The 25,730-nt window shown below is 38.2% G+C and overlaps 1 protein-coding gene across 1 annotated transcript; it reads left to right on the top strand.

Annotated features, from left to right (window-relative positions):
* Positions 1-3,926: 3,926 nt before the first annotated feature.
* Positions 3,927-25,602, top strand: PLK4 (polo like kinase 4; the record flags this gene model as incomplete). Its single annotated transcript, XM_081092773.1, has 16 exons — positions 3,927-4,049; positions 4,552-4,647; positions 5,594-5,689; positions 5,770-5,884; positions 9,178-10,198; positions 10,897-10,997; positions 13,769-14,136; positions 14,968-15,072; positions 16,375-16,477; positions 17,370-17,519; positions 19,416-19,549; positions 19,640-19,731; positions 19,879-20,008; positions 20,831-20,971; positions 22,678-22,784; positions 24,879-25,602. The coding sequence occupies 16 exons, from the start codon at positions 3,927-3,929 to the stop codon at positions 24,979-24,981; spliced, it is 2,985 nt and encodes a 994-aa protein (XP_080948899.1). The 3' UTR covers positions 24,982-25,602.
* Between the last annotated feature and the right edge of the window lie 128 nt (positions 25,603-25,730).

The raw sequence follows: 25,730 nt of genomic DNA, 5'->3' as shown, positions 1-25,730 counted from the left end.
AAAATATATGTTTTTAAAAAATCACCATATCCTCTAATATTAAAAACACACACATACAAAGATGCCTCTAAGTAGTTGATCAAGGAAAATAAATACATAAGCATTAAAGAAACTGATTTTGAGTTTTCAAATATCCATTAAAAATACAATTCCAGATAGTTTTTCATATATTCTAGGAATAAACTAAGTCCTTCCTAACTTCTTAATGTTTCAGATATTAGGGAAAAAAAACATTTCCTAATGCCTTTTATAAAGCTCATGTCACAGTACACTTTTTTTGTTAATCCTCACCTGAGGATATGTTTTTATTGATTTTAGAGAAGGGAGAGAGAAACCTCGATTGGTTGTCTCCTGTGCATGCCCTGATGGGACTGAATCCTGAACCTATGTATGTGCCCTGACAGGGAATCAAATCAGCAACCTTTTGGTGTACGACAACTCTCCAACCACCTGAGCCAACAAGCCAGGGCCACAGCATATTCTTGATGCCCTACCAGGGAAGAATATTATGAGGAATACAATTACTTTTTCAAACTCACTCATGAACATAAATGCAACAGATGACAAATTTTTATAAAGTCTTAGCAAAATGAATTCTTAAATATATTAAAAATATACTACCAAATTAATTTTATCCAAAGGATGCAAGAGTGATTTAGTGTTAGAAAATGTCATTCCCCACATTAACAGATTGAGGAAAAAATACATGATTATCTTAACAGATGTTGAAAAACCATTTTCTCATGATTTTAAAAAAGTAACCTTGCCAGGCCGGTGTTGCTCAGTGGTTGAGCATTGACTCATGAACCAAGAGGTCACCAGTTCGATTCCTGGGCAGGGTACATGCCCAGCTTCTAGGCTCGATCCCCAGTAGGGGCATGCAGGAGGCAGCCGATCAATGTTTCTCATCGATGTTTCTATCTATCCTTTCCCTTCTCTCTAAAATCAATAAAACATTTTAAGAAATAATAATCTTACACTACTCCTTAGTCCAAGCCACCATCATCTCTCACCTACATTATTGCATTAGTGTATATATTAACTGGTCTTCCTAACATCTATGCCCAACACAGGACTCAAATTGATCCTTTTAACAGTTGCATCAGACCTAGCCAGTTTGGCTCAGTGGATAGAGCATCGGCCCGTGGACCAAAGAGTCCGGGGTTTGATTCTAATCAAGGGCACATACTTCAGCTGCAGGCCCCAGTTAGGGAGATAACCAATTGATGGGCTTTTCTCACATAGATGTTTCTCTGTCTGTGCCTCCCCCTTTCCTTCCCCACTCTCTAAAAATCAATAAAAACATATCCTTGGATAAGATTTAAAAAAAAAAAACATGAGTTACTTTCCAAAACAGAAAGCAGTAGGACCAGATGGGTTCTCTGATGAACTCCACCAAATATGTAAGAAATTATACCAAATCTCTACAACCTCCTTCAGAAAACAGAAGTGGCCAGATGCAAGAGATGCATAAGGCAAGATATAAGGAAAGGGTGTGCAGCTTCCATGCCTTCTTCAGGCATTCCACTCTCCCCAAAGGTCACGTGTTCACCAACCCAGAAGCTCTCTGAACTCCATTCTTCTGGGTTTTTATGGAGACTTCATTACATAGTTATGATTCATTAAATCATTAGCCATTGTTAATGGATTCAACCTCCAATCCCTCTCCCCTCCCAGGAGCCCTGGGGGTAGGAGTAAAAGTTCCAACTTCTAATCACATGGCAATCAACCCCCATTCTTAGGTGTGTTCCAAAAGTATCCTTATAGACAGACACCTTCAAGCTAAGTGATGAGAACTTACGATATTTAAATGATCTTGGGAGCTATAAGCCAGGAACTATGGATGAAGACCAAATATATATGAGAAATTTGAATATATTTTGGTCATCTAAATGATCAAATATATATTTCTTTTTCTTTTTAAAATATATATTGATTTCAAAGAGGAAGGGAGAGGGAAAGAGAGATAGAAACATCAATGATGAGAGAGAATCATTGATCGGCTGCCTCCTGCACACCCCGCACTGGGGATCAAGCCCACAACTGAGGCATGTGCCCTTGATCAGAATCGAACCCGGGACCTTTCAGTCCACAGACTGATGCTCTATTCACTGAGTCAAACCGGCTAGGGCCAAATATATATTTCTTATAAATTACAATAGCAAAGTTCAGCCCCTGGTCTTCAAACACAGATCCCCTACAGCAAAACAATCACATAAGTCAAAAGATACTGGCACATTAGTAGAATCTCGTTCATCTTTAATAACTATCCAGTTCATCTGATGGAAATTTCTCCCAGGACGATGCCTCAGTTTTGAAGGCCTTCTTTTGATCTTGTCGGGTTTCCAAAGTAGAAGTGATCTCAGCAATATGTGGCTTCCAGGCATTTAGTATAATTGAGCTAAGAAGCCTCTTTCGACGTGTTAATACTGGCTTTTCCTTATTACGTAACCCATGTTTTCATTCCCTTACCCTCAGCTACTATTCCCCTTCTCTCCAAACGTTTCCACCTTTGGAAGGGACGTTAGGTTTGGCACCTGTGGTCGAGACTGCAGTCCATTCTTCATAGGGTAAGGTTACATAGATGCAGAACTAGTGGGCTAATGAATGACAATCTGCACACCTAATATGAATGGAATAAAGGATAAATACTCCCCCCTCCACGATGACAGTGAATTATAAGTATTTCTGGAAAGTCAATAGCAAAAGCGAATCTAATTGAAAGATTGGACTCTGGAACCAACTGCTCAAATATCATATAACCTTTCAGGAATGATTTCAGAAATGATGGGGAAAAGTTGACTTTTCACTGAACAGATATTTTGGGGTTTATGTTTGTTTACAGCTTGTAGGCAATGTTAGGTAAACACTGTTTAAAAACAGAGTATCTGCCCTGGATGGTGTGGCTCAGTTGGTTGGAGCCTTGTCCCACACATTGAAAGGAGGCAGGTTTGGTTCCCTGTCAAGGCACATACCCAAGTTGGGGATTTGATGCCCTGGCATGTACCCTGTTTTTCTCATACGGATTTATCGGTCTCTCTCACCCTTCCTCTCTCTAAAATCAATTTTTTTTAAAAGTGGATCAGCCCACCTTTTGATCAATACATCATTACATGTGTAACAGCTCAAGTTCTTATACAAATGAATTATTACACTTAAGAGGAATTTACCAAAAGAATAGGGTTCATTTTCTTAAAGCACAGAACACATTCGTTACAGTTATGGAAAGTATGGAGTAAACACAGAGATATAAAGGGCGTTTAAGCCAGGTAAGGTTCTTCCTTCCCAAGTGCTGTCCTGTCAAGTTTAGCCTCCTGCACACCACATACTGGGGATCACACCATGACCTCCTGGTTCATAGGTCTATGTGCTCAACCACTGAGCCACGCCCACAGGGCAACATTTGTAACTTTTAAATAGTCTTAAAACCCTTACAGACTTGGAGTAGTTCTCAGACCCTCAGGTGAGTAACGGACAGGTGGAAATGTCTCACAGGTCAGGCTAGCTTTCCCATGGGTCGTGCACGGTCTCCCCAGGGCAGGAATGCCAACACTTCCCGCACCGGCGGCCTCCAGCCCAGCACTTCCGGCCCGAGGCCAGGAAACCCGGGCAGGCGGCCAGGGAAAGCCAATTACGCATGCGCGCCCGGGCGCAGCCTATCCGGAGCCTCCGCCTCGTGACGTCACCGCTAGCCTTGCCCGGACGTCAACCGGCGGGAGTTTTTCAAAATGGGAGAGCGGAGGCGCCGCCCAGGCCTCGGAAGGCGCCCGGGAGACCTTTCGGTGGCTGTGCTGTCGTCGCCAGGAGCGGCGGCCTAGAGAGCCGAGCCTGATGGGCGCCAAGAACTGCTGGTTGCTTGGAGCGTTGCCTCGAAGCGACCGCAAGAAGGGCGCTGATCCCGGGAGCCCAGGCCGTGGCCTGGAAATATGGCGACTTGCATCGGGGAGAAGATCGAGGTGAAAAGACTAGCGGTCCTCGGCGGGGCGGGACCCGAGACCTCTGCAGGCAGGGGATCCGGCGAAGCTAACGGCTGCGGGGTGGGCGTCCAGGTGCCTTGGGAGGGTCCCAACCGCCCCGGCCCTGCTGTTTGGGGGCGGAGCGGCCCGCCCCTCCGAGCCGGGGGTGGCGGCCCAGGTGCGTCGCTCGCGGCCCCGCCCTTCTCTCCCTGGACTCCGCGGCTTCGGGGCTGCGGTCCCGCCGGGGCTGCCGCGCTGGAACGGGCATCTCCTGGGGGATGGCGGTTACCTCTGGCGGGAGCCGCGGCGGGAGCCCTGGCCCCCCCGGCTTGGCTGGGGGTGGGAGAAGGGTGCGGAGGCCGCACTGAGGCTGAGGAACCAGAGCATCAGGCTACTTGACCCGGAGCCCAGCCTGGGAGCGCAGGGAGCCCCGCGAGGCGTCGACATGCTTTCCAGCCCAGACACCCGCTGCATCGAGGTGTAACACCTGCTCGAGTTTTGAGTGCAAATTCCCCTCTCGATCATTTTATCTCCTTTATCTAGCCCCTTCCTTTATACTCCTGTGAGTCATCACACATATTCTTTCACTTTTAAGGATTTTAAAGTTGGAAATCTGCTTGGTAAAGGATCATTTGCTGGTGTCTACAGAGCTGAGTCCATTCACACTGGTTTGGAAGTTGCAATCAAAATGGTAAGATTATATTGATCAGCTTCTCACCTCTCCTAGAGAAGTGTAGTACTTGAGATGTCAGAAACTCCTTACATGACTGTCTTTTCTTTGAGTGTGATGTAAAGAACCCACTGCTTAGGTAGAAGAAAATAGCCCACATCCAGCAGTTGAATTTAAGGATAACTTAGAAGGTCCTTGATCATGATTAAATAGTTGTTTTATCTTCATTAATGTCAGTAGACCTAGTATCTGTTCCAATTATACATACGTGGAGTCATTGGTAGAATTCAAAGAACAAATAATGGTTTGTTTTAATAAGAGTACACTTGTGCAGCCGAAACCGGTTTGGCTCAGTGGATGGAGCGTCGGCCTGCGGACTGAAAGGTCCCAGGTTCGATTCCGGTCAGGGGCATGTGCCTGGGTTGCGGGCATATCCCTAGTGGGAGATGTGCAGGAGGCGGCTGATCGCTGTTTCTCTCTCATCGATGTTTCTAGCTCTCTATCTCTCTCCCTTCCTCTCTGTAAAAAATCAATAAAATATATTAAAAAAAAAAAAGAGTACACTTGTGCATAGTTCCGTATTACACTGACAACCTAAAATGCTCTTCTTGACTGTTAGAATGAGTAATATAAGCAATTAAGAATCCCTTATCTAAACCACTAGGGGAGTTTTGCTTTCAAGCTTGGCTAAATTGTTATTATAGATACGATAGTCATGCTATTAAATTTTTTAAGTTGTGAGAAGGTATTAGACTGCACTGGGCAAACTTTTCTGAATGCTCACTCTGCTATGCAATCTGCTAAATGCAAGGGGAAGATAGACAACAGTAAATTGATTTCATAAAGAAGTGGGTAAAAGGAATTCAGAATATTTTAAAAGTGTTCGTTCTCTTTTCAAAGTTAATTTTAGACTACTTCATGTTTGAAAGTTTATCATCAAGATCTATACCTCTCATGTTATTTTTAGATAGATAAGAAAGCCATGTACAAAGCTGGAATGGTACAGAGAGTCCAAAATGAGGTGAAAATACATTGCCAATTGAAACATCCTTCTATCTTGGAGGTAAAATACAATTTTATAAAATTCGCCAAGGACATTGAATTTTTGTATATTATAATTTATTGTGCTCTTTTAAATTTCAGCTGTATAACTATTTTGAAGATAGCAATTATGTGTACCTGGTATTAGAAATGTGCCATAATGGAGAAATGAACAGGTATCTAAAGAACAGAAGGAAACCATTCTCAGAAAATGAAGGTAGGCTGCTGCTTTTTTTTTCTTTTTTAGTAGATATAAATTTTACTTTTTGTGATTTTTGAAGAACATTGTATTACAAAATAGAACTGTTTTAATTGTTACTTTGGGCTACAAAAGGAGATTTCCCCACCCCCAACTGTAAGAGGCATTAATTCCTATAAAATATCCAAGCATTACAGAAGTAAAGTAAATGGAGAAATTTGTTATTTTCCAAAAATTATACTTTAAATTAAATCTGTAGCAATTTAGTATGTATCCTTTTAAATCTGTAAAAAGCTCTTTAAAGCCCTAGCCAGTTTGGCTCAGAGGATAGAGCGTCGACCTGTGGACTGAAGTGTCCTAGGTTCAATTCTGGTTGAGGGCACATGCCTGGGTTGCAGGTTCCATCCCCAGTAGGGGGCCTGGAGGAAGCAGCTGATCAATGATTCTCTCTCATCATTGATGTTTCTATCTCTCTCTCCCTCTCCCTTTCTCTCTGAAATCAATAAAAATATATTTTAAAAAATAAAAAATAAACAAAAAGCTCTTAAGAATGCTGTTGAAGACTATAAAATAACTTCTAGTCAAGCACAAAATAACTACTGAAGCGACTTACATACAGAATATCAAACATAAATAGAGAGAGTAGTATAATGAGCCCCCATGAAGTTAAACCATTCAACGTTTAAAACTTTCAACTTGTGGTCAAATTGTTTCATTTGTATCCTTATTCCCCCAGGTTCCTAGAGTATTTGAAGCAAATTATAGACTTTTTAATACATATATATACATATACTAGAAGCCCGTTGCACGAAGATTCGCGCAATAGGCCCGCGCAATAGGCCTTCCTTCCCCTGCTGCTGGCATGTGGGACCCAGGCCTTTGGTCCGGCCGCAGTGGAGAAGCCAAGCCTCTTCAGTCTTCAGTCTTCGCTCTGCACCTGCGTATGCAAATTAACTGCCATCTTTGTTGGGTTAATTTGCATACTCATCTGATTGGCTGGTGGACATAGCGGAGTGACACCAATTTGCATGTTTTTCTTTTATTAGTGTGTGTATGTGTGTGTGTGTGTGTGTGTATGTCTAGATATATCTTTAAAAGATACAGACCTAAGAAAAATAACCACAAAATCATTATCACATCTAATAATTTCTTACTAACAAATACATAATCAGTTTCAACTTTCCCAGTTTCTTATAAATAACTTTATACAGTTCAGTTCAGGCTCACATGTAAGGTCCATACATCATCTCACAAAACCTTGTTTTCATATTATCTTGCCCTGCTAACACATTGCAGGTAAACTAAGAAAGGTGGTTGCTGATAGACTTTTTATACATTCAAATCTATATAACCTATTTGAAAAACAATTTGACCATATGTACTAGGAGTTATAGAAATGTTCATATCCTTTGACTTAACCCTTTATGGTCCAATGTTATTTTTGGAATTTAAACAGTCTAGTCCAAATTAATTGACGGGATTGAATGTTGAACTTTCTAATCTTCTTATTGCTTGATGTTGGACCTGCTCCTAGCGCCTGGTCTGTTGAGTCAGCCTCAAGGTTGGACCGAAAAGGGTTAAAATAAGGACATAATTCAAATTTTAAATAAACCCGTACAAATACTCATGGTGATTAATGTATTTTTCATAATACTATGTAATAAAAGGCGTTTTTATTTACTTATTTTTAAGGTTTTTGTTGTTAATCCTCACCCGAGGATATTTTTTCCATTGATTTTTAGATAGAGTAGAAGGGAGGGAGGAGGCAGTTAGAGAGAGAGAGAAACAGAAACATCAGTGTGATAGAAACATACATCATATGTCCTGGCTGGGGCCAGGGATGAAATCTATTACCCAGGTACATGCCCTTGACTGGGAATTGAACCTGAGAACCTTTGGTCCATGGGCCAATGCTCTAAACTACTAAGCAACTGGCCAGGGCTAAAGATTTTTTTATTTCCAGAGAGGACAAGAGAGAGAAACATCAATGTGAGAGCAAGATATCAATTGGCTGCCTCCTGCACCAATTTCCTATAGGGAATCGAGCCGGCAACCCAGCCATGTGCCCGTCCTGTAAACAAACCAGCAACATTTCAGTGCACGGGATGATGCCCAACCAACTGAGCCACAAGGGCCAGGGCAAGGCCTTTTTTAAATAAGACAAACCTGTAAAAACAATGAAGGAAAAGAATTATTAATTTACTTAAAATTAAGAATGTGTATGGCAGAAGAGTCTGCTAACAAATTTAAATGACAAAGATTGGAAGAAAATATTTGTAAACTATATGCCTGTCAAATTAATATTAAAAATATAAGGCATGCCTAAAAAAAGGTAAATGGGGGATATAAGCGGACTGGCTACAGAAGAGAAAATACAAATGACCATTAAATATGAAAAGATGCTCAGACTCAATGGCAATCATAATGCCAACTAAAAGAGTACCATTTTTTTTTTACTCGTTGGATTGAGACTGCCTAATATTAACAGGGATATGCATAAAAATACAGCCTTTATAGAGCAGTTTGGCAAGGTATTATGATATGAAATTTAACCCTTCAGTACGGTGATTTTACTTTTTGAATTTACCATGGAGAAACACCCCATGATATGCTGCACACAAAAAAAAGCATGTACAAGAATGTCTATTGGCCTATGTTTTGTAATCTTGAAATTATAGAAGTGACCCAAATTTTCATCAGTAGTTATTAAATAAAAATAAGATCTATGTGTACTGACAGGAATATCTCCAAGAAATATTGTGAAGTGGAAGAGAAAGTAATGAAACTACCTTTTTATACCATTTTTATATTTAAAAATCAATTATTACAACATATTTTTGTTGATGTAAGCACAAGCATGAAAATATATACAAACTGTTAATGATGATTGCATTTTGGTAGGGTTTGGGGGACATCAGTGGACCTTTCGCTTTTTTTTTTTTTTTTTTAACAAGGATGTATTTATTGTTTGTTCGTTATAAAATTTTTCTCTTAATTGCTAGAGACTTCTGGTTAACCTATTTACTTCCAAATGCTAATAAAATTAAGCTTCCCTTAACAGCATACAGAAAACTCATCAGTTAGAAAGGACAAAGATTAAATAAAAGGCGTGCCTAATAGTCTTAAAGGGAATTAAAGAATATTATGAAATTATCAGAGTGTTATTTGTTTGGTAAAAATAAAACTAAGCTGCAAGCCAGTGTCCTCATTTTAATACTCTGGCATGTGTACTTGGATTTCATAATGTATTTTAAATACTTAAATGTTACAGTTTTTCTAAATCATAGGTTTTATGTTTTGCATTCTAACAGCTCGACACTTCATGCACCAGATCATCACAGGAATGTTGTACCTCCATTCTCATGGAATACTACACCGGGACCTCACACTTTCTAATCTCTTACTTACGCGTAATATGAACATCAAGATTGCCGATTTTGGGCTGGCAACTCAATTGAAAATGCCACATGAAAAGCACTATACGTTATGTGGAACTCCTAATTACATTTCACCAGAAATTGCAACTCGAAGTGCACATGGACTTGAGTCTGACATTTGGTCTTTGGGCTGTATGTTTTATACATTACTTATTGGGAGACCACCTTTTGACACTGACACAGTGAAGAACACATTGAATAAAGTAGTATTGGCAGATTATGAAATGCCAACTTTTTTGTCAGGAGAGGCCAAGGACCTTATTCACCAGTTACTTCGTAGAAACCCAGCAGATCGTTTAAGTCTGTCTTCAGTATTAGACCATCCTTTTATGTCCCGAAATTCTTCAACAAAAAGTAAGGATTTAGGAACTTCGGAAGATTCAATTGATAGTGGACATGCCACAATTTCTACTGCAATGACAGCTTCCTCTAGTACCAGTATAAGTGGTAGTTTGTTTGACAGAAGAAGACTTTTGATTGGCCAGCCTCTCCCAAATAGAATGACTGTATTTCCAAAGAATAAAAATTCAAGTGATTTTTCTTCTTCAGAAGATGGAAGCAGTTTTTACACTCATTGGGGATATCAAGAACAAGAAACCATTAATAGTGGAAGGGGAAGAGTAATCCATGATGCAGAAGAAAGGCCACATTCTCGATACCTTCGTAGAGCCCATTCCTCTGATAGATCTGGCACGTCTAATAGTCAATCTCGAGCAAACACATGTACAATGGAACGATGTCACTCGGCAGAAATGCTTTCAAAACCCAAAAGATCAGGAGGAGATGAAAATGAAGAAAGATACTCACCCACAAATAGCAATGTCAATATTTTTCACTTTAAGGAAAAGATATCCAATAGTTCTGGATCTTTGGAAAGACCTAACAATCAAGCACTGTAAGAATAATTTAATCAAAAGCTTTTACTTTTTGAATAAACATTATGTTAGTATTAATTTGCCATTAATGAAGCTGCCTCTAACTAAAGGGATTTACTTTTTCTAACATTGTCAGATATTCTTTGGGATCTTCTTAACTATGATTTCTATTTCTTATTAGGAAGAGAATCAGAATGATAATTTTGAATTGTAGTTAAGAATCTCTTTTATTATGAATATATGTGCTCATGAATGTATTTGTAGAGTATATTTAATACTTGGGAATTTTTAGTTTTGTTTATATGAAGCTGGTCTAGTGCAAAAGTATATATTAAACATGTTTAGTCTCTAAAGTACTTCATTAGTAACTATAAACACACAGAGAAGCTGAGTCTAAGTGATGAGTAATCGTATTGTTGACTGCTTCTCACATGAAGACTAGATTTTTAGTGACTCCAGTGTTTACTTTTTTATTTTTATGATCTTTGATTTTTATGCTTACATCAGAATAAGGCAATAGCCATATAGAAACATAGTTACAGTGCCATGGGGATTTTGGCATGGGAGTTTAGCTTAGAGACAATTTAGTTATGCAGATACTAGTTTCTACAGTTATTCTGAAATCTTCAGTTATTCAAATAAGAGATCTCCCTTATCAAGTTGAAAACCTATTACCTGATAATTTTGTATTAATGGGAATATTTTTTTCTTTGTTTAGCTCAAATCATCTTTGTCCAGGAAAAACTCCTTTTCCATTTCCAGACCAGACATCTCAGCTTGAAGTGGTGCAACAGTGGTTTGGAAATCTGCAAAAAATTGGTGAGTTTTTAGTGGACTATTTAATAAAAAATTGACAAGTGGACACTTAGCAAGCATTGCCATTTCTTTTTGGGTTTTCTTTATAAAATCATTTTCAATAAACTATAATAATAAAAGCATAATATGCTAATTAGACTGGACAGCTGAACAGCCTTCCAGACATCATTCCAGACGTCCTTCCTGACGAAGCCATCCCGGGACTTTGGCAGAGGCGATTAGGGGCAATGAGGCAGGCAGGCAGGCAAGCAATTAGGGGCAATCAAGCAGGCAGGCAAATGGTTAGGGGTGATCAGGCAAGCAGGCTAGTGGTTAGGGGCAGTGAGGCAGGCAGGCAGAAGTGGTTAGGGGAGATCAGGCAGGCAGTTAGGGGCGATCAGGCAGGCAGGCAAAGGCAGTTAGGGGTGATTAGGCAGGCGGGTGGTTAGGGGTGATTAGGCAGGCGGGTGGTTAGGGGTGAGAAGGCAGGCAGGCAGGTGAGTGGTTAGGAGCCATCTATCCTGGGTTGTGAGAGGGATGTCTGACTGCCAGTTTTGGGCCTAAACCAGCAGTTGGACATCCCCTGAGGGGTCCCAGATTGCTAGAAGGTGCAGGCCAGGCTGAGGGACCCCCCTCCCCCCGCACGAATTTCATGCTACGGGCCTCATAGTAATAACTGTTAACTATTGATTTTGAGTATTTATGTCAGCCACTATTCTTAATGCTTATTATATATTATTAACTTCTCATAAAAAAACACACAAGGATGGTACTATAGCCTTGTCTTAGGAAGGATGAGGAATTTGTGGTGCACAGGGCATAATGTGCCAATCTACCCTGCCCAAAGAAGAGATAGGAGCAGGATTCCCACCCAAGCACTCTGGCTCAGAGAGTTGACAACCTCTCTGTTCTTACAGCCTCTCTATAATTAGCACCACTGTCAGTGCCTATAAAATATTCAAGAGGATTTACCTTATTTTTAAGTAGAAGCTGATGTGGACATCATGGTGTACTAGTGGGACCTCACATACACTAAATTACACGGCTACTAAAAACATAAACTTTTTTTTTTTTAAACTTATTTATTGATTTTAGAGGGAGAGGAAGAGAGAGAGAAGCATGAATTTGTTGTTCCACTTATGTATGCATTTATTGGTTGCTTCTTTTTTTTTTTTTTTTTTTTGACTGAAAAGGTGCCCAATTTATTTTATGTTTTAAAGATGCAAAGCAAAACAGAACACTATTTTACAGGCCACAACTGCCAAAAACCACACAAGTTGAAAATTGGTTGCTTCTTGTATGTGCCCTGACCGGGAATCAAACCTGCAACCTTGGAGTATTGGGACAATGTTCTAACTAACTGAACTACCCGGCCAGGGCCAAACCTAAACATTTTTAAAACAGCTGGGTTTGAAAGTTAAACATTTCTCTTTAATGAAATTGAGAGAGTCACAGATGGTAGATTGGAAAATAATGATGTAAATACGACAGAATAAAAAAGAAACATACGGAGAGGAGGGGATTATTTTTTCCTAAGTATTATGTTACCTCACACAAAGAGTGCATAATATGGCTGTAATTTTAAGCAGAGAATTGTTGTGTCACCTCAAGACTATTTTTTTTTCTTTTTAAAATATGTTATTTTCAAGAACCCAAGAGAGTTAACTTTCTCATGTGTATTTGTTGAAGATGATAATTGAAATTTATATTTTTTAAACTATAAAAGTGCTGTGTACTTAATCTTGTAGTTAACCTTCTATTGCACTTATAAATACTTTTATTTAGTAGCATGGACATATCTGAGATGATATATCTGAGATTATTATTACATTTATAATCTAGTAGGGCTGCTACAATTTTAAAGTACAATATTGAATATAAAATATTTCTGTCATAATAGTAGAGGAGGAAAGCACTAAAACATAATTAGGGGAAAAGTTGCAATACAGATTTTTAGAGTTTAGCATTTGAAAAATTGTCTTACTGCATTTTATATTATCTAATTTTCAGGGCTTTAAAAAGTAATGTTCTTCTTTGAATACTAAAACCATGTGAAATATAAATGTGTAAAGCTCAATAACCTTTTTAAAAATGTGGATGCAAATACATTTGTAATAAAAATATTAAAGCTATGTCATATATTGCATTTTTTTACTTCTAGTTTCATATTTTGTAGGTAAAAATGGACAAGAGAATAAATTTGCATATTAGATGGAATGATAACCTGGGAAATTCTCTCATTTCTGTATTTGTTGCAGTATTGGCAGTTGCTTGTTTTAGAATTAGTAGGTGACTCTAGGTGCTTAGTTTTTGCTTTGATTGAAAACTTAATTTCACATTAATCATATTAATCTTTTTGAGTATTAAGAATACTAAAGGTATTCCTTTGCAATATGGCTTTAAATGTTCTTTAAAGTCACTATTTTATTATGTCACATCTTATTTGTTAGAAAAATAATGAACATTTTTGTTGCTAGATTTCTTTTGTTCCTCAAAAAAATAACATCTAGCCTGGCTGGTATGGCCCAGTGGTTGAGGGTCAACCTATGAACCAGTCAGGACACATGCCCAGTTTGCAGGCTCAATCCCCAGTAAGGGGGCGTGCAGGGGACAGCCAATCAATGATTCTTTCTCATTATTGATGTTTCTAGCTCTCTCTCTGAAAAGCAATACAAACATAAAAAAACAATAACAATAAACATCTGTTATAAGCAGCATGACTTGTTATGTAAGCTTGGTGTGTTTGGTTTTTTTTAATTATTTCACTCAATTGCTTTAATCTGTGTATATTACAGCTCATTTAAGAGAAACTACTGAGCACAAAAGCCTTAGCTCAAACAGAGATTTCCAGGACCATTCAGATTTGCAAGACACGTCAAGAAATGCCTGGACCGATTTAAGAGGCAAAAAGAGCCCTGGGGTTTCTGATAATGCACATTCTGCAAAACAGCTGAACACCATGAAACATATAACTTCATTTCCTAATAAACCTGAGATAATTCCACAAGAATCTATTTTTGGCTTAGAACCTGTTTCTGAACAAAGCAAGACGAAGGATATGGAGCCACCATTGGGTTGTCAGAAACGTACATTACGAAGCATTACATCTCCTTTGACAGCTTACAGATTAAAACCAATCAGACAGAAAACCAAAAAGGCTGTGGTATGTCTATAATTTTTTAAATTTATTATGTAATATTTCCTTATGTAAATTGGTTTTTGGTATCAAATATGATGGGTTTTTTTAGTTTTCTATAAAGTTCCTGTACTTCTGATAAGTGAATAATAAGCTGATTTAAAAGAAAAGATTTGAGGTGTTTATGGAAAAAATGGCTTTTGTTTCTTCTGGCTACTTTAAAAATGGTGAATTGATACTGATACATTTTGAATTTTAAATTATTGATAATGAGAAACATTTCGAAATAATACTGGCTAGTTATTATGTTACATATTCATTCACAATTCCAATCACTAAATATTTAATAAATTACCTTTTCCTTTTGTTTTTGCATATAATCCAGACTCAAAAAGGTAAACTAAAAAATATAACTTTTTTTTTTAACATCTGAAACTATTTAAAAGAAAAGGAAAATGCACAAATTAAGTTTAAGAGTTTTGAAAAATATCAAGTGTGATTTGGGAATGATTTTTATTTTTTAATTACATCTTCATCCTGTTTTCCCGTTTCTGTTGCCTTTGTTTGGCATACTATTGTCTTTTCAAAGTCCTCAGTCTCCACCCTACCTTCTGCTTTCTTTCTTTCTGCTCACTGGCTATCGTTTCACACTTCATCATACCGTCTTACCCTTGCTCCTTATGTTTCAGCTGTGCTCAGATACACTTCCAGTCCAGACTGTTGCAGTGAAGCAGTTATTTTATCTTCACTTTGATTTGTTTTTCTGCCATGGTTAAGTACTTCTCTCTTAAGTATTATATATGTCAGTGCTGTTCTAGTAAACAAGATAGTTCTTACTGATTTTGGTTTTGTTTTTAGGTGAGCATACTTGATTCGGAGGAGGTATGTGTGGAGCTTCTAAAGGAACATTCATGTCAGGAATATGTGAAAGAAGTTCTTCATGTATCTAGTGATGGAAATATGGTAATGTGGATCTACTTTATTATCTTGCAGCTTTATCACTTAAGTATTTAGCCTTCTAATCCATTGTATAATGATGTCTTTAAAAAATGTTTTTAAATTAGTTTTCCTGATAGGGATAGTGTCTCTGGAATTTAAGAACTAGAATAGCATACTACATATGTTTAAATAAATTAGTGTGGATTTAAAAATAATTATAACCAATGTCCTGGCCACTGTGGTTCAGTTGGTTGAGCGTTGTCCGGTACACAAAAGTTCTCGGGCTTGATTCCCACTGAGGGGTGTGCATGGGGCAGCCAATCTGTGTTTTTCTCTCTCTTTCTCTCTCTCTCTCTCTCCCACCATCTTCCTCTCTCTCAAATCAATAAAAACATATTTAAAAATAATAGTTATTATAACTAGTAACAAAATCTAAACTTTAGGCCTAAGGTTAAAAAGCAAAAAAAAACTTACTTTTAGAGCATATTTAGCATCCTCTCTAATAAAGAGTTAATATGCTAATTGGCTGGCCTGCCCTCAAAGATGGCGGCGCTCACCCCCGCCAGGGTGGCAGGCAGGCCCGGCCGCTCCACATACCTGCCTCCAGAGACCCCCAGTCCCCTCAGCCCCAGGGCTGGCCCGAGGCACAGGCAAGCCTCGGATGTCGGCTGCCCAGCCGCCCAGGGCTGCCCAAAGGCTCAGGTAACCAAGGCTGGCTGAGGCTTGCACTGCCGGCAGTGGCAGCAGCAGAGGTGTGATGGGGGTGTTGCCTTCCCCTGATCACCAGGTCGTCTCCTGCCCCTGAGGGCTCCCGGACTGTGAGAGGGGGCAGGCTGGGCTGAGGGACCCCACCCTCTAGTACATGAATTTTCATGCACCAGGCCTCTAGTTTTCAATAAAATATTTAACTAGAGGCCTGATGCACGAAGATCATGCATGGGTAGGGTCCCAAGGCCTGGCCAGCAATCAGGGGCAATTTGTGGGGCGACCCACTGGCACCCGCTTTGGCCGGCCTGGCACTGCTTGCTCGCTGGCCCCATCCACCACCACTACCGCTGATGGTCATCACCTTCTGCAGGGCAATCAGTGGCCTATCGGGTGGAGGGAGGGCCCTCTGCACCTGCCTTGGCTGGCCTGGGGCCTGCAGGCTAGAGGCAGTTCCTGGTCAGTGCGCATCATAGGGACTGGTCGTTCCACCATTTGGTTGATTTGCATATTAGGCTGTTATTATATAGGATATTACATGTGAGCTCTTTTCATAATTTTTAAATATAGTGCTCTAACTTAATGGCATACAATTAGAATTCTTAAAAAATATTTTGGCAGATCACTATTTATTATCCAAATGATGGAAGAGGTTTCCCTCTTGCTGATAGACCGCCTTCACCTACTGATAATATCAGTAGGTACAGCTTTGACAATTTACCAGGTATGTAAATTTATCAGGGAACAAATCTAGATAATGGAGTTTTATATGTATAAACTCTATACATGGTTATCATAGAGTTTAATATTTGGTTGTAATATTTAGTGAGATAGGATGTACCTTATTACTCCAATGTTTATTCCTGTTCTGTGTAATAATGGTAAAAAGTAACTCTGGGATATTTGTGTTGAATCATGTTAAAAGTTCAACATGAAGTATATAGTTTTTTGCTTTTGAAATAATGACTGCACTACATAAATGTTCATTTATAATTGTGGTTGAACAAGTTTGAATCCCAGTTTAGTTCCTACACATGGATTGGGGAATTACGTACTGAGTAGTAAGACTTCACTGAGATGACAATTAGAAACAAACAAGAAAATCTGTGTAACTTTACTCTTATTAGAAATCAAAGTAGGTATACTGGTATACCAGTAAATACTATAAATAACCATAGCTACAGGAAGCTGTAAAAATGTACTTGTGTAAGGTAAGAACCATAAAACTGCTCTAAGAACACAAAAAGAGCTATATTTCTTTCTGAAAAACATTTGATTCTGATATCTCAGAAGTCTTTTCATTTCACTTACAAAAATTTTCTGGAATTATTGCCTTATTTATAAAAAGGAGGTGATTCAAAGAAAGCATTTTAAGATCATCATAATACCAGTCATCAGATTTTATGTATTTCTTGGGAGTTTTACTAAACTATCTTTAGTTTGTATTAAATAATAGATGTATATCTCTAAAAATATTTTTATTTTGGTACTGGGATTACTAACCTATCAACTTGAATTTTTGAGGTAGAGTAGAAATAAATATTAAATGTTTATGTAATTTACCTGTCAAGTCAAAATTTTATTCTCTTATAATTTTTTTCTCTTTTGCTCCCTAGAGAAGTACTGGCGAAAATATCAATATGCTTCCAGATTTGTACAGCTTGTAAGATCTAAATCTCCAAAAATCACTTATTTTACAAAATATGCTAAATGCATCTTAATGGAGAATTCTCCTTGTGCTGATTTTGAGGTTTGGTTTTATGATGGTGAGTACCATTTAAAAATGGTAGCTTTGGCCCTCGCCAGTTTGGCTCAGTGGATAGAGCGTTGGCCTGCAGACTGAAGGGTCCCAGGTTCGATTCTGGTCAAGGTCATGTACCCTGATTGCAGGCTCATCCCCAGTAGGGTGTTTGCAGGAAGAAGCTGATTGATGTCTCTCTCTCATTGATGTTTCTAACTATCTATCCCTCTCCCTTCCTCTCTGTAAAAAATCAATACAATATATTTTTTAAAAATAAAATAAAAATGGTAACTTTGGGGACCATTTCTCAATCCATTGAGATTTTGTTTCCCAGCAATTATCAATAGTTTGGCTTAAGTAAACTCACAAAAATTCTCAAATAAATTAATTAATTAAAATGATAATTTTTCCCCTTTTAGTTGTGGTTGTTTTTAATTCAACACAGTAATTTTTTAAGACTATATGTATGTCACATACATATATACATATGTGTATATATATGTGAGTTAAGACACTCAGATGAACACATACAAAATTATCCTATATAATAAAAAGGTAATATGCAAATTAACCCTCAGACCCTTACAATATGGCTGCCTTCGACCAGGCAGGTAGGGGAGTTAGTGAGTAACGACCAAACGACTGAACAAGCAGGCTGCGTGGGGCGACCAGGCCAGCAGGGGGTTAGTGAGGGATGACCAAACGACTGAACAGGCTGCATGGGGCAATCAGGCTGCCAGGAGTGGGCAGTTGGGGCTGACCAGGCTGGCGAGGGGGGGGGATTAGGGGCGACCAGGCCAGCAGGGCAGGGGTGCAGTTGGGGGCAACCAGGCTGGCCGGGGGGGCAGTTGGGGACAATTAGGCTGGTGGGGGGGGCAGTGAGGGGCGACTAGGCCGGTGGGGGAGGGGAGCAGTTAGGGGCGACCAGGCCAGCAGAGGGGGGCAGTTAGGGGTGACCAGGCTGGCAGAGGGGGGTAGTAAGGGGTGACCAGGCCGGGGGGGGGGGCAGTTAGGAGCGACCAGGCCGGCAGGGAGGGGACAGTTAAGGGCAATCAGGCTGGCAGGGGGTGCAGTTAGGGGTGATCAGACCAGCACGCAGAGGCAGTGAGGGGCAATCAGGCCAGCGGGGGGGGGGGGGGGGCGGGGGGCCAGTTAGGGGTGACCAGGCAGGCAGACAGGTGAGCAATTAGGAGCCAGCGGTCCAGGATTGTGAGAGATCTGACTGCTGGTTTAGGCCTGATCCTGGACCGTTAGTCGGACATCCCCCAAGGGGTCCCGTATTAGAGAGGGTGCAGGCTGGGCTGAGGGGACCCCCCCCCCCCATGCACGAAATTTATGTACCAGGCCTCTAGTCTGTAATAATAAAAGCATACTATGCTAATTAGAACAGATGACCTTCCAGACGAAGCCAGGGCTGCGAGGGAAGCCCAGGTCCTGGGTGCCAGAGGGGAGCCAATGCCGGCAGCTGGGGGAAGGAAGGTGTACTCTTGCACGAATTTCGTGCATTGGGCCTCTAGTGAGAATTATAAATGTGCAAAAGAATAGAACAGAATTAGAGAATCTTATGTTCCAAATCTATTCTATAATGATGATTTACTGTTTAATCTGTAAAGATCCCTACTTTAAGGGACACTAAGCACATACACTTACGCAGTACACATATAATGATAGCTGCCTTTCAATTGTGTTTTTATATGAAAGCAGTGATTTTTTTTTTTTACAATATCCTGTGTTTCATACTTAAGCCAGGTATGTGTAGAAAAGAAAAATGGATAACTTATATTTACTTTGAGAGCCTCATTTATTAATGATCAGTGAATGAATATAAATGATACTGTGATCTAGGAGCCATTATGTATTGGTTTAATATAAATCTGGGAATATTTAAAGATATGGTAAAAGAGTTTTCTTATTTTTTAAGGAACAAAGATACATAAAACAGAAGATTTAATTCATGTGATTGAAAAGACTGGAAAATCTTACACCTTAAAAGGTGAAAGTGAAGTTAATAGCTTGAAAGAGAAAATAAAAGTATATATGGACCATGCTAATGAGGTATGTACCTACTTACAGGTTTTTCATACCGATTAACTGATCACAAATGACAGTTGAAGTAATGACGAAAGCACTCTTCTTTTGAAATAGGGCCATCGTATTTGTTTAGCACTGGAATCCATAATTTCAGAAGAGGAAAAGAAAAGTGGAAGTGCTCCCTTTTTCCCAATAATTATAGGAAGGTAAATGTTTGAAAATATAAAAAGTATGGCTAAAATGTATAGGAGATGTTTTTTTAAAAGTTTGGTGATTATATTATGAACATTCTTTACCTTTCTATAAATTGTAAACTTTAAGGGACTATGCTTGGTCATTTCTTTCTCCTTCAGAAAACCTAGTAGTACTAGCTCACCTCAGGGCTTGTCACCTCCTCCTCCTATGGATCCAAACTACCTGATGAGTAAAATGATCGTAAATAGTGCTGCTTCTCCGGAACAGGCATCAGCACTTAATCCTTCTGTAAGTATGTATATGTCACTTTTGTATCTAAAGTCCTTCAATGATTGCCTGATGCCCTTGATATAAAATTAAAGCTGCTTATTATCACCTTCTGTACACACTTTATTTATATTAATATCTACCTACTTTTCTAGCCTCACACCGAGCTACTTTACCCTACACTTGCTGGGCCTGAGCCTCAGAAGCCTTCTTTTAGTTCTTTGAATAAGTCAAACTCTCAGGGCTTTTTCACATGCTGTTCACGTGACCGGGAAATCTTTTCCCTGACCCCTCAAAGGGTAGTTCTTTCTCATCCATCAGTTCTCAGTTTAAATCTTACCTCAGATAGGCCTAACCTTCTGAGAAAATATATTAAATTAGAGATTGTTGTTTTATTTGTACCTGTAAAGTCCCATTAACTACTTTTATATCCACGATAGGCTTATCGTTAAATAAGCTTACTGTATTTTTACTCAATGAACTATTATGCCAATGAAGACTAGACAACAATGTAGTATAATATATAACAGTGAAGAAATACATGTTTATATACATACATGTATGTACACACACACATATATACATACATACTATAATTGCAACTGTGAAAAATATCTTAGGATAAAAGAAAAGATATCTACTAAAATGAAAACAGCAATCGTGTGATTTTTTTTTTCTGAGTTTTCTAATTTTTCATAATGTGGTTATTCTTTAACTTTTAATTTTTGTTCTTAAGAAAACTTATTCTAAGCTAATGAAAAAAACAATCATTTTCTACTTTTACTGAAGTTGGCTTATAAAAATGGGAAGGCATAATATCCTTCTGTTTTGTACTGTTTATAGATGGTTACAGATGAAGGACTTGGCGGTACTGTTGCAGCTTCTGGAACAAACATCCCTTCTAGTAGTCTAAAAGATTGTTTTCCTAAATCAGCACAGCCTTTGAAATCTGTTTTTGTGAAAAATGTTGGTTGGGCTACACAGGTGAGAAATTTTAGAAAAATGAATTTTCTTAGTATGTTTGGTTTCCATAGTGATTAGATAATTATCCCCAAATATAAATTATTTTAAAGGTTTCTCTTTGCAAGAAAGTTTTTACAGCTTATTTTGCATTGGTTGAATCATTTAAAAAATAATAATTTTTTTTTACTTGTGTACAGTTGGAAAATTAGATATTCTTTTTTTTTTTTTTTTATTGATTTTTTTACAGAGAGGAAGGGAGAGGGCTAGAGAGTTAGAAACATCAATGAGAGAGAACTATCAATCAGCTGCCTCCTGCACACTCCCCACTGGGGACGTGCCCGCAACCAAGGTACATGCCCTGGACCGGAATCGAACCTGGGACCCTTGAGTCCGCAGGCTGACACTCTATCCAGGCTGACACTCTATCCACTGAGCTAAACCGGCTAGGGCTTAGATATTCTTAATAACAAATTGCTTACTAGGACATGGGTGGCCTATTTTTGCCCTTGTTTTTTAAAGTACAGGTCATGATAATGGCTAATTGTTGGGAGTTTAGCATGATGTCCAGGGCATTTTAAATTTTAGAAACTTTGTAATCTGTATTACTACAGTAACATTTATTTGGCTACAATGGACTTTTTTAAAAAATATATTTTATTGATTTTTACAGAGAGGAAGGGAGAGGGATAAAGAGTTAGAAACATTGATGAGAGAGAAACATTGACAGCTGCATCCTGCACACGTGCTACTGGGAATGTGCCCACAACCAAGGTACATGCCCTTGACCAGAATCGAACCTGGGACCTTTCAGTCTGCAGGCCGACGCTCTATCCACAGAGCCAAACCAGTCAGGGCCACAAGGAATTTTTGCATTTGAAAGTTAAATCCACATAGTGTTTCAAGCTTATAGAATTTTATGTAGGTGTGAAAGTATATGTGTGTATCATCTGAAAGCTTGAAGGTTGGAGACTTTTGAGGATAGCACATGTAATATTCACTTAAATGATTTATAAATCATTTTTCTATAAAGTAAAATGCAGCCTAGGCCTTTATGGGGGTAGGAAATTAAAGAAAGGGGACTCAATATTTATTGAGTACCTGAGATGTGGTACCATGTTTTTCACATATATTGTCTCATTTCTCCCAATAAAACCTAACATTGGTGTTATCTCCTTAAGTGTGGCTTAAAATGGTTGATTGGCTTGCACTGTCCTACTTAGTTGGCAGTCTGGATTTAAATCCAGCTCCCTGATTCCAGAGTCCATGCCACTCTATTAGGAGTGGTACATCATAAATATCAGTGGCTAAAGGGAAAAGTTTCAAACTTAAGATATTAGGTTCTCGGGCAGAAGAGAAATTTGTGTGGCCTACAGACAAAGAATAGAAAGAAATCCTAATTTTAAAAAGTGCTGCTTTTGTTATTTCCTAAATCTATACTTGGTTAGAAATACTATTTAAAAAATACTACTGGAAAACAACAATAAAAACTACTCTAATGTACTACTGGAAACAGGATTCATTTACAATATTTTTAATATTTTAATACCCTAACTATTAAAGGAATAGTCTGAAAAAGACATGCATTTTCTCAATTCTATTATTAACACAGCTCCTAAGAGGTTTGTTGTTTTTTTAACTATGTAAAACCTGATAAACATGAGTACCTTTTAAGAACCTCAGACCCTCTACTCTTATAGTAATTTCCAACACTTCATTATTTTTTCTAGTTAACTAGTGGAGCTGTGTGGGTTCAGTTTAATGATGGGTCCCAGCTGGTCGTGCAGGCAGGAGTATCTTCTATCAGTTACACATCACCGAACGGTCAGACAACTAGGTAAGTTCTTAAAACACTGGTTGAGATTCAGTTCTTTGCTATAAATTTTCCCTATACATTGAAATAAGTGATTTAGTAAAGTTACTGTTTTCATTTTGACAATGTTTCTATTATTTAAACTATTAATTATTAGGAGTTCATATAGTCTTTTGTTTGTTTGTTTTTATTTCAGAGAGGAAGAGAGAGAGAGGGAAACATCAATGATGAGAATCATTGATTGGCTGCCTCCTCCTGCACACCCCGCAACCTAAGCATGTGCCCTGACCATGACTTCCTGGTTCAAGGTCTATGCTCAACCACTGAGCACACCAGCCAGATCCTATAGTCCTTTTAATGCATATTTTATGATTCTCTGCATGATTGTAGGGTAAATGGTATGGATAATCCACTGCAAGTGATTAGATTCTTCGTAGTCTTACTCCATAGCCTAACTAGGTTGGCCCTTTTCAGAAATAATAGACTTCTAAGTGTAAGTAATATACCTAAACAGTTTACGTCACAAAACATAGAAGCTAGGCTTTAGCTGGTTTGGCTCAGTGGATAGAGCGTCAGTCTGTGGACTGAAGGGTCCAGGGTTCAATTCCAGTCAAGGGCACATGCCCTAGTTGCCAGCTCGGTCCCCAGTATGGGGCGTGCAGGAGGCAGCTGATCAATGATTCTCTCTCATCATTGATGTTTCTATTTCCCTCTCTCTTCCTCTCTGAAATCATTAAAAATATTTTTAAAAAAAACAAAACATAGAAGCTAGAAATATTTTTTAAGAGTTAACCAGATTTTTTTCTCAAATGAAAGGCTATATTGTCTTATCTAATGTAAAGTAATTAATGATTGGAACATGTTTTTAATTTATATGTTCATTCTGTACGAAAATGTGTGGCAGGCACCATGCTAAAAATGAGGGATCTTGCAGTAGCAAGAGTAAGCAATATTTTGGTTTCCATATTTCAAACCATAAGTTACTAAAAAGAGGTAGGGTTGATGATGATGCCAATACCAACATGATACTTTATGAGAAGTGTTTATTGTAAAGGAATTACTTGAGACAAATATAGTTTGTAGATATCTATCAATTGCTTTTTTTAAAAATGTGTACATGTGCAGTGCCGTCATTTAAAGAACTACACATGGCCCTAACCGGTTTGGCTCTGTGGATAGAGGGTCGGTCTGCGGACTGAAGTGTCCCAGGTTCGATTCCGGTCAAGGGCATGTACCTTGGTTGCGGGCATATCCCCAGTAAGGGGTGTGCAGGAGGCAGCTGATTGATGTTTCTCTCTCATCGATGTTTCTAACACTCTATCCCTCTCCCCTCCTCTCTGTAAAAAATCAATATAATATATTTAAAAAAAAAAAAAAAAGAACTACACATGAAGTTAGAGGCTTTGTTTAACAAGCTCTTTCAATTGCTCCAGAAAGTGGATGGATGCACATATAAAATGGGTAGAATCCATGTTTCAGATGATAAAAGTTCAGATTTATTTGATATCGTCATTTGGAAATTATTAACATTTAAATAGAAATGTAGTCATACGTGTTTAGCTTAGTATTTTCCTTTGATTAGGACCTGCAATCTAATAAGGAATCCAGATCTTCAGGTTGCTTTAGAAGTTATAAAGCCAGTTGAAGTGTTTTGGTCTAATTTTATTTTTATTATTTTATTTTATTTTATTTTTTTTAAATATATTTTATTGATTTTTTACAGAGAGAAAGGGAGAGAGATAGAGAGTTAGAAACATCGATGAGAGAGAAACATCGATCAGCTGCCTCCTGCACATCTCCTACTGGGGATGTGCCCGCAACCCAGTTACATGCCCTTGACCGGAATCGAACCTGGGACCTCTCAGTCCGCAGGCCGACGCTCTATCCACTGAGCCAAACCGGTTTCGGCAATTTAAATACATTTTGAGATCCGTCTATTTAGAAAGGAAGTAAATTTGGTATGCTTAACTTGATTAGGTATCTACTTTAATAAATAATTTTGTATAATTTTTCTTAGATACCTCTGTCAATTGAAGAATCACTGAAAAATATAAATTTTGGTACTCTCATATGAACCAAGTAATTAAGTAATATTTTTGTCTTTTGTTTTTCACGTAGATATGGAGAAAATGAAAAATTACCAGAATACATCAAACAGAAATTACAGTGTCTTTCTTCCATCCTTTTGATGTTCTCTAATCCAACTCATAGTTTTCACTGATTAAAGCTCCTTTTAGATATATAAGCTTATTAATAAATAATGTTTTTGTTGGCTTTCAAGGAAAGTGACTTTCTCTTATTTAAAATAACCTTCAGAAAGCCTTTCTATAGAGGAGAATTTTAATCTATACCATAATGGATGTATCCTAATGAGAGAACAAAACAGAATGCAACTTAAATCATTTATAAAATATAGTGGTCATAGATTAAAATAGGACACCTAACAATCTCTTAAAAGCAAAAGAATAAATGGTGTGTGGTATGTTTGTACTCTTGTTTTCTGTACTTCTCAGACATGATGAATCATGGAAAAAACATGCTGGAGTTTTTAAATTTTTGAACATGTAAATAATATGTATTTATGTTATAAGGAACATATGTAAACATGTATATTTGTTTTATATTTATTTTTGTAGCACCAGTTTCTGATGAAGCATTTCAACCAATGCATTTTATATTAAAAACAAAACAAATAAATACAGTGATAAGTTACTTTATTCTTTGATTTATTTAACTGAATATTTATTATAAAATGAAGCTACTAGTAAACTTGTTTTTAAGTTTTGGTGCCTGTTTGTTTAGGAGGAGCCAAATAAATTTTTAAAATTACTTTTGCAAATGGTAAACACATTGTTTCCCTACGCTTATTTGAAAATATGTGTATATTGTAATGATAAACAGTTTGACACTGAAGAACTTAATGCAGTTAACATGATGGAATGGAATGCCTAATAGTGGGACAATAATCCC

The sequence above is a fragment of the Myotis nattereri genome (genome assembly GCF_964212035.1).
Source record: "Myotis nattereri genome assembly, chromosome: 5".
In the NCBI taxonomy this organism is placed as follows: Eukaryota; Metazoa; Chordata; class Mammalia; order Chiroptera; family Vespertilionidae; genus Myotis; species Myotis nattereri.
Note: the sequence above shows the minus strand (reverse complement) of the source record. Positions and strands in the feature narration are given on the sequence as shown.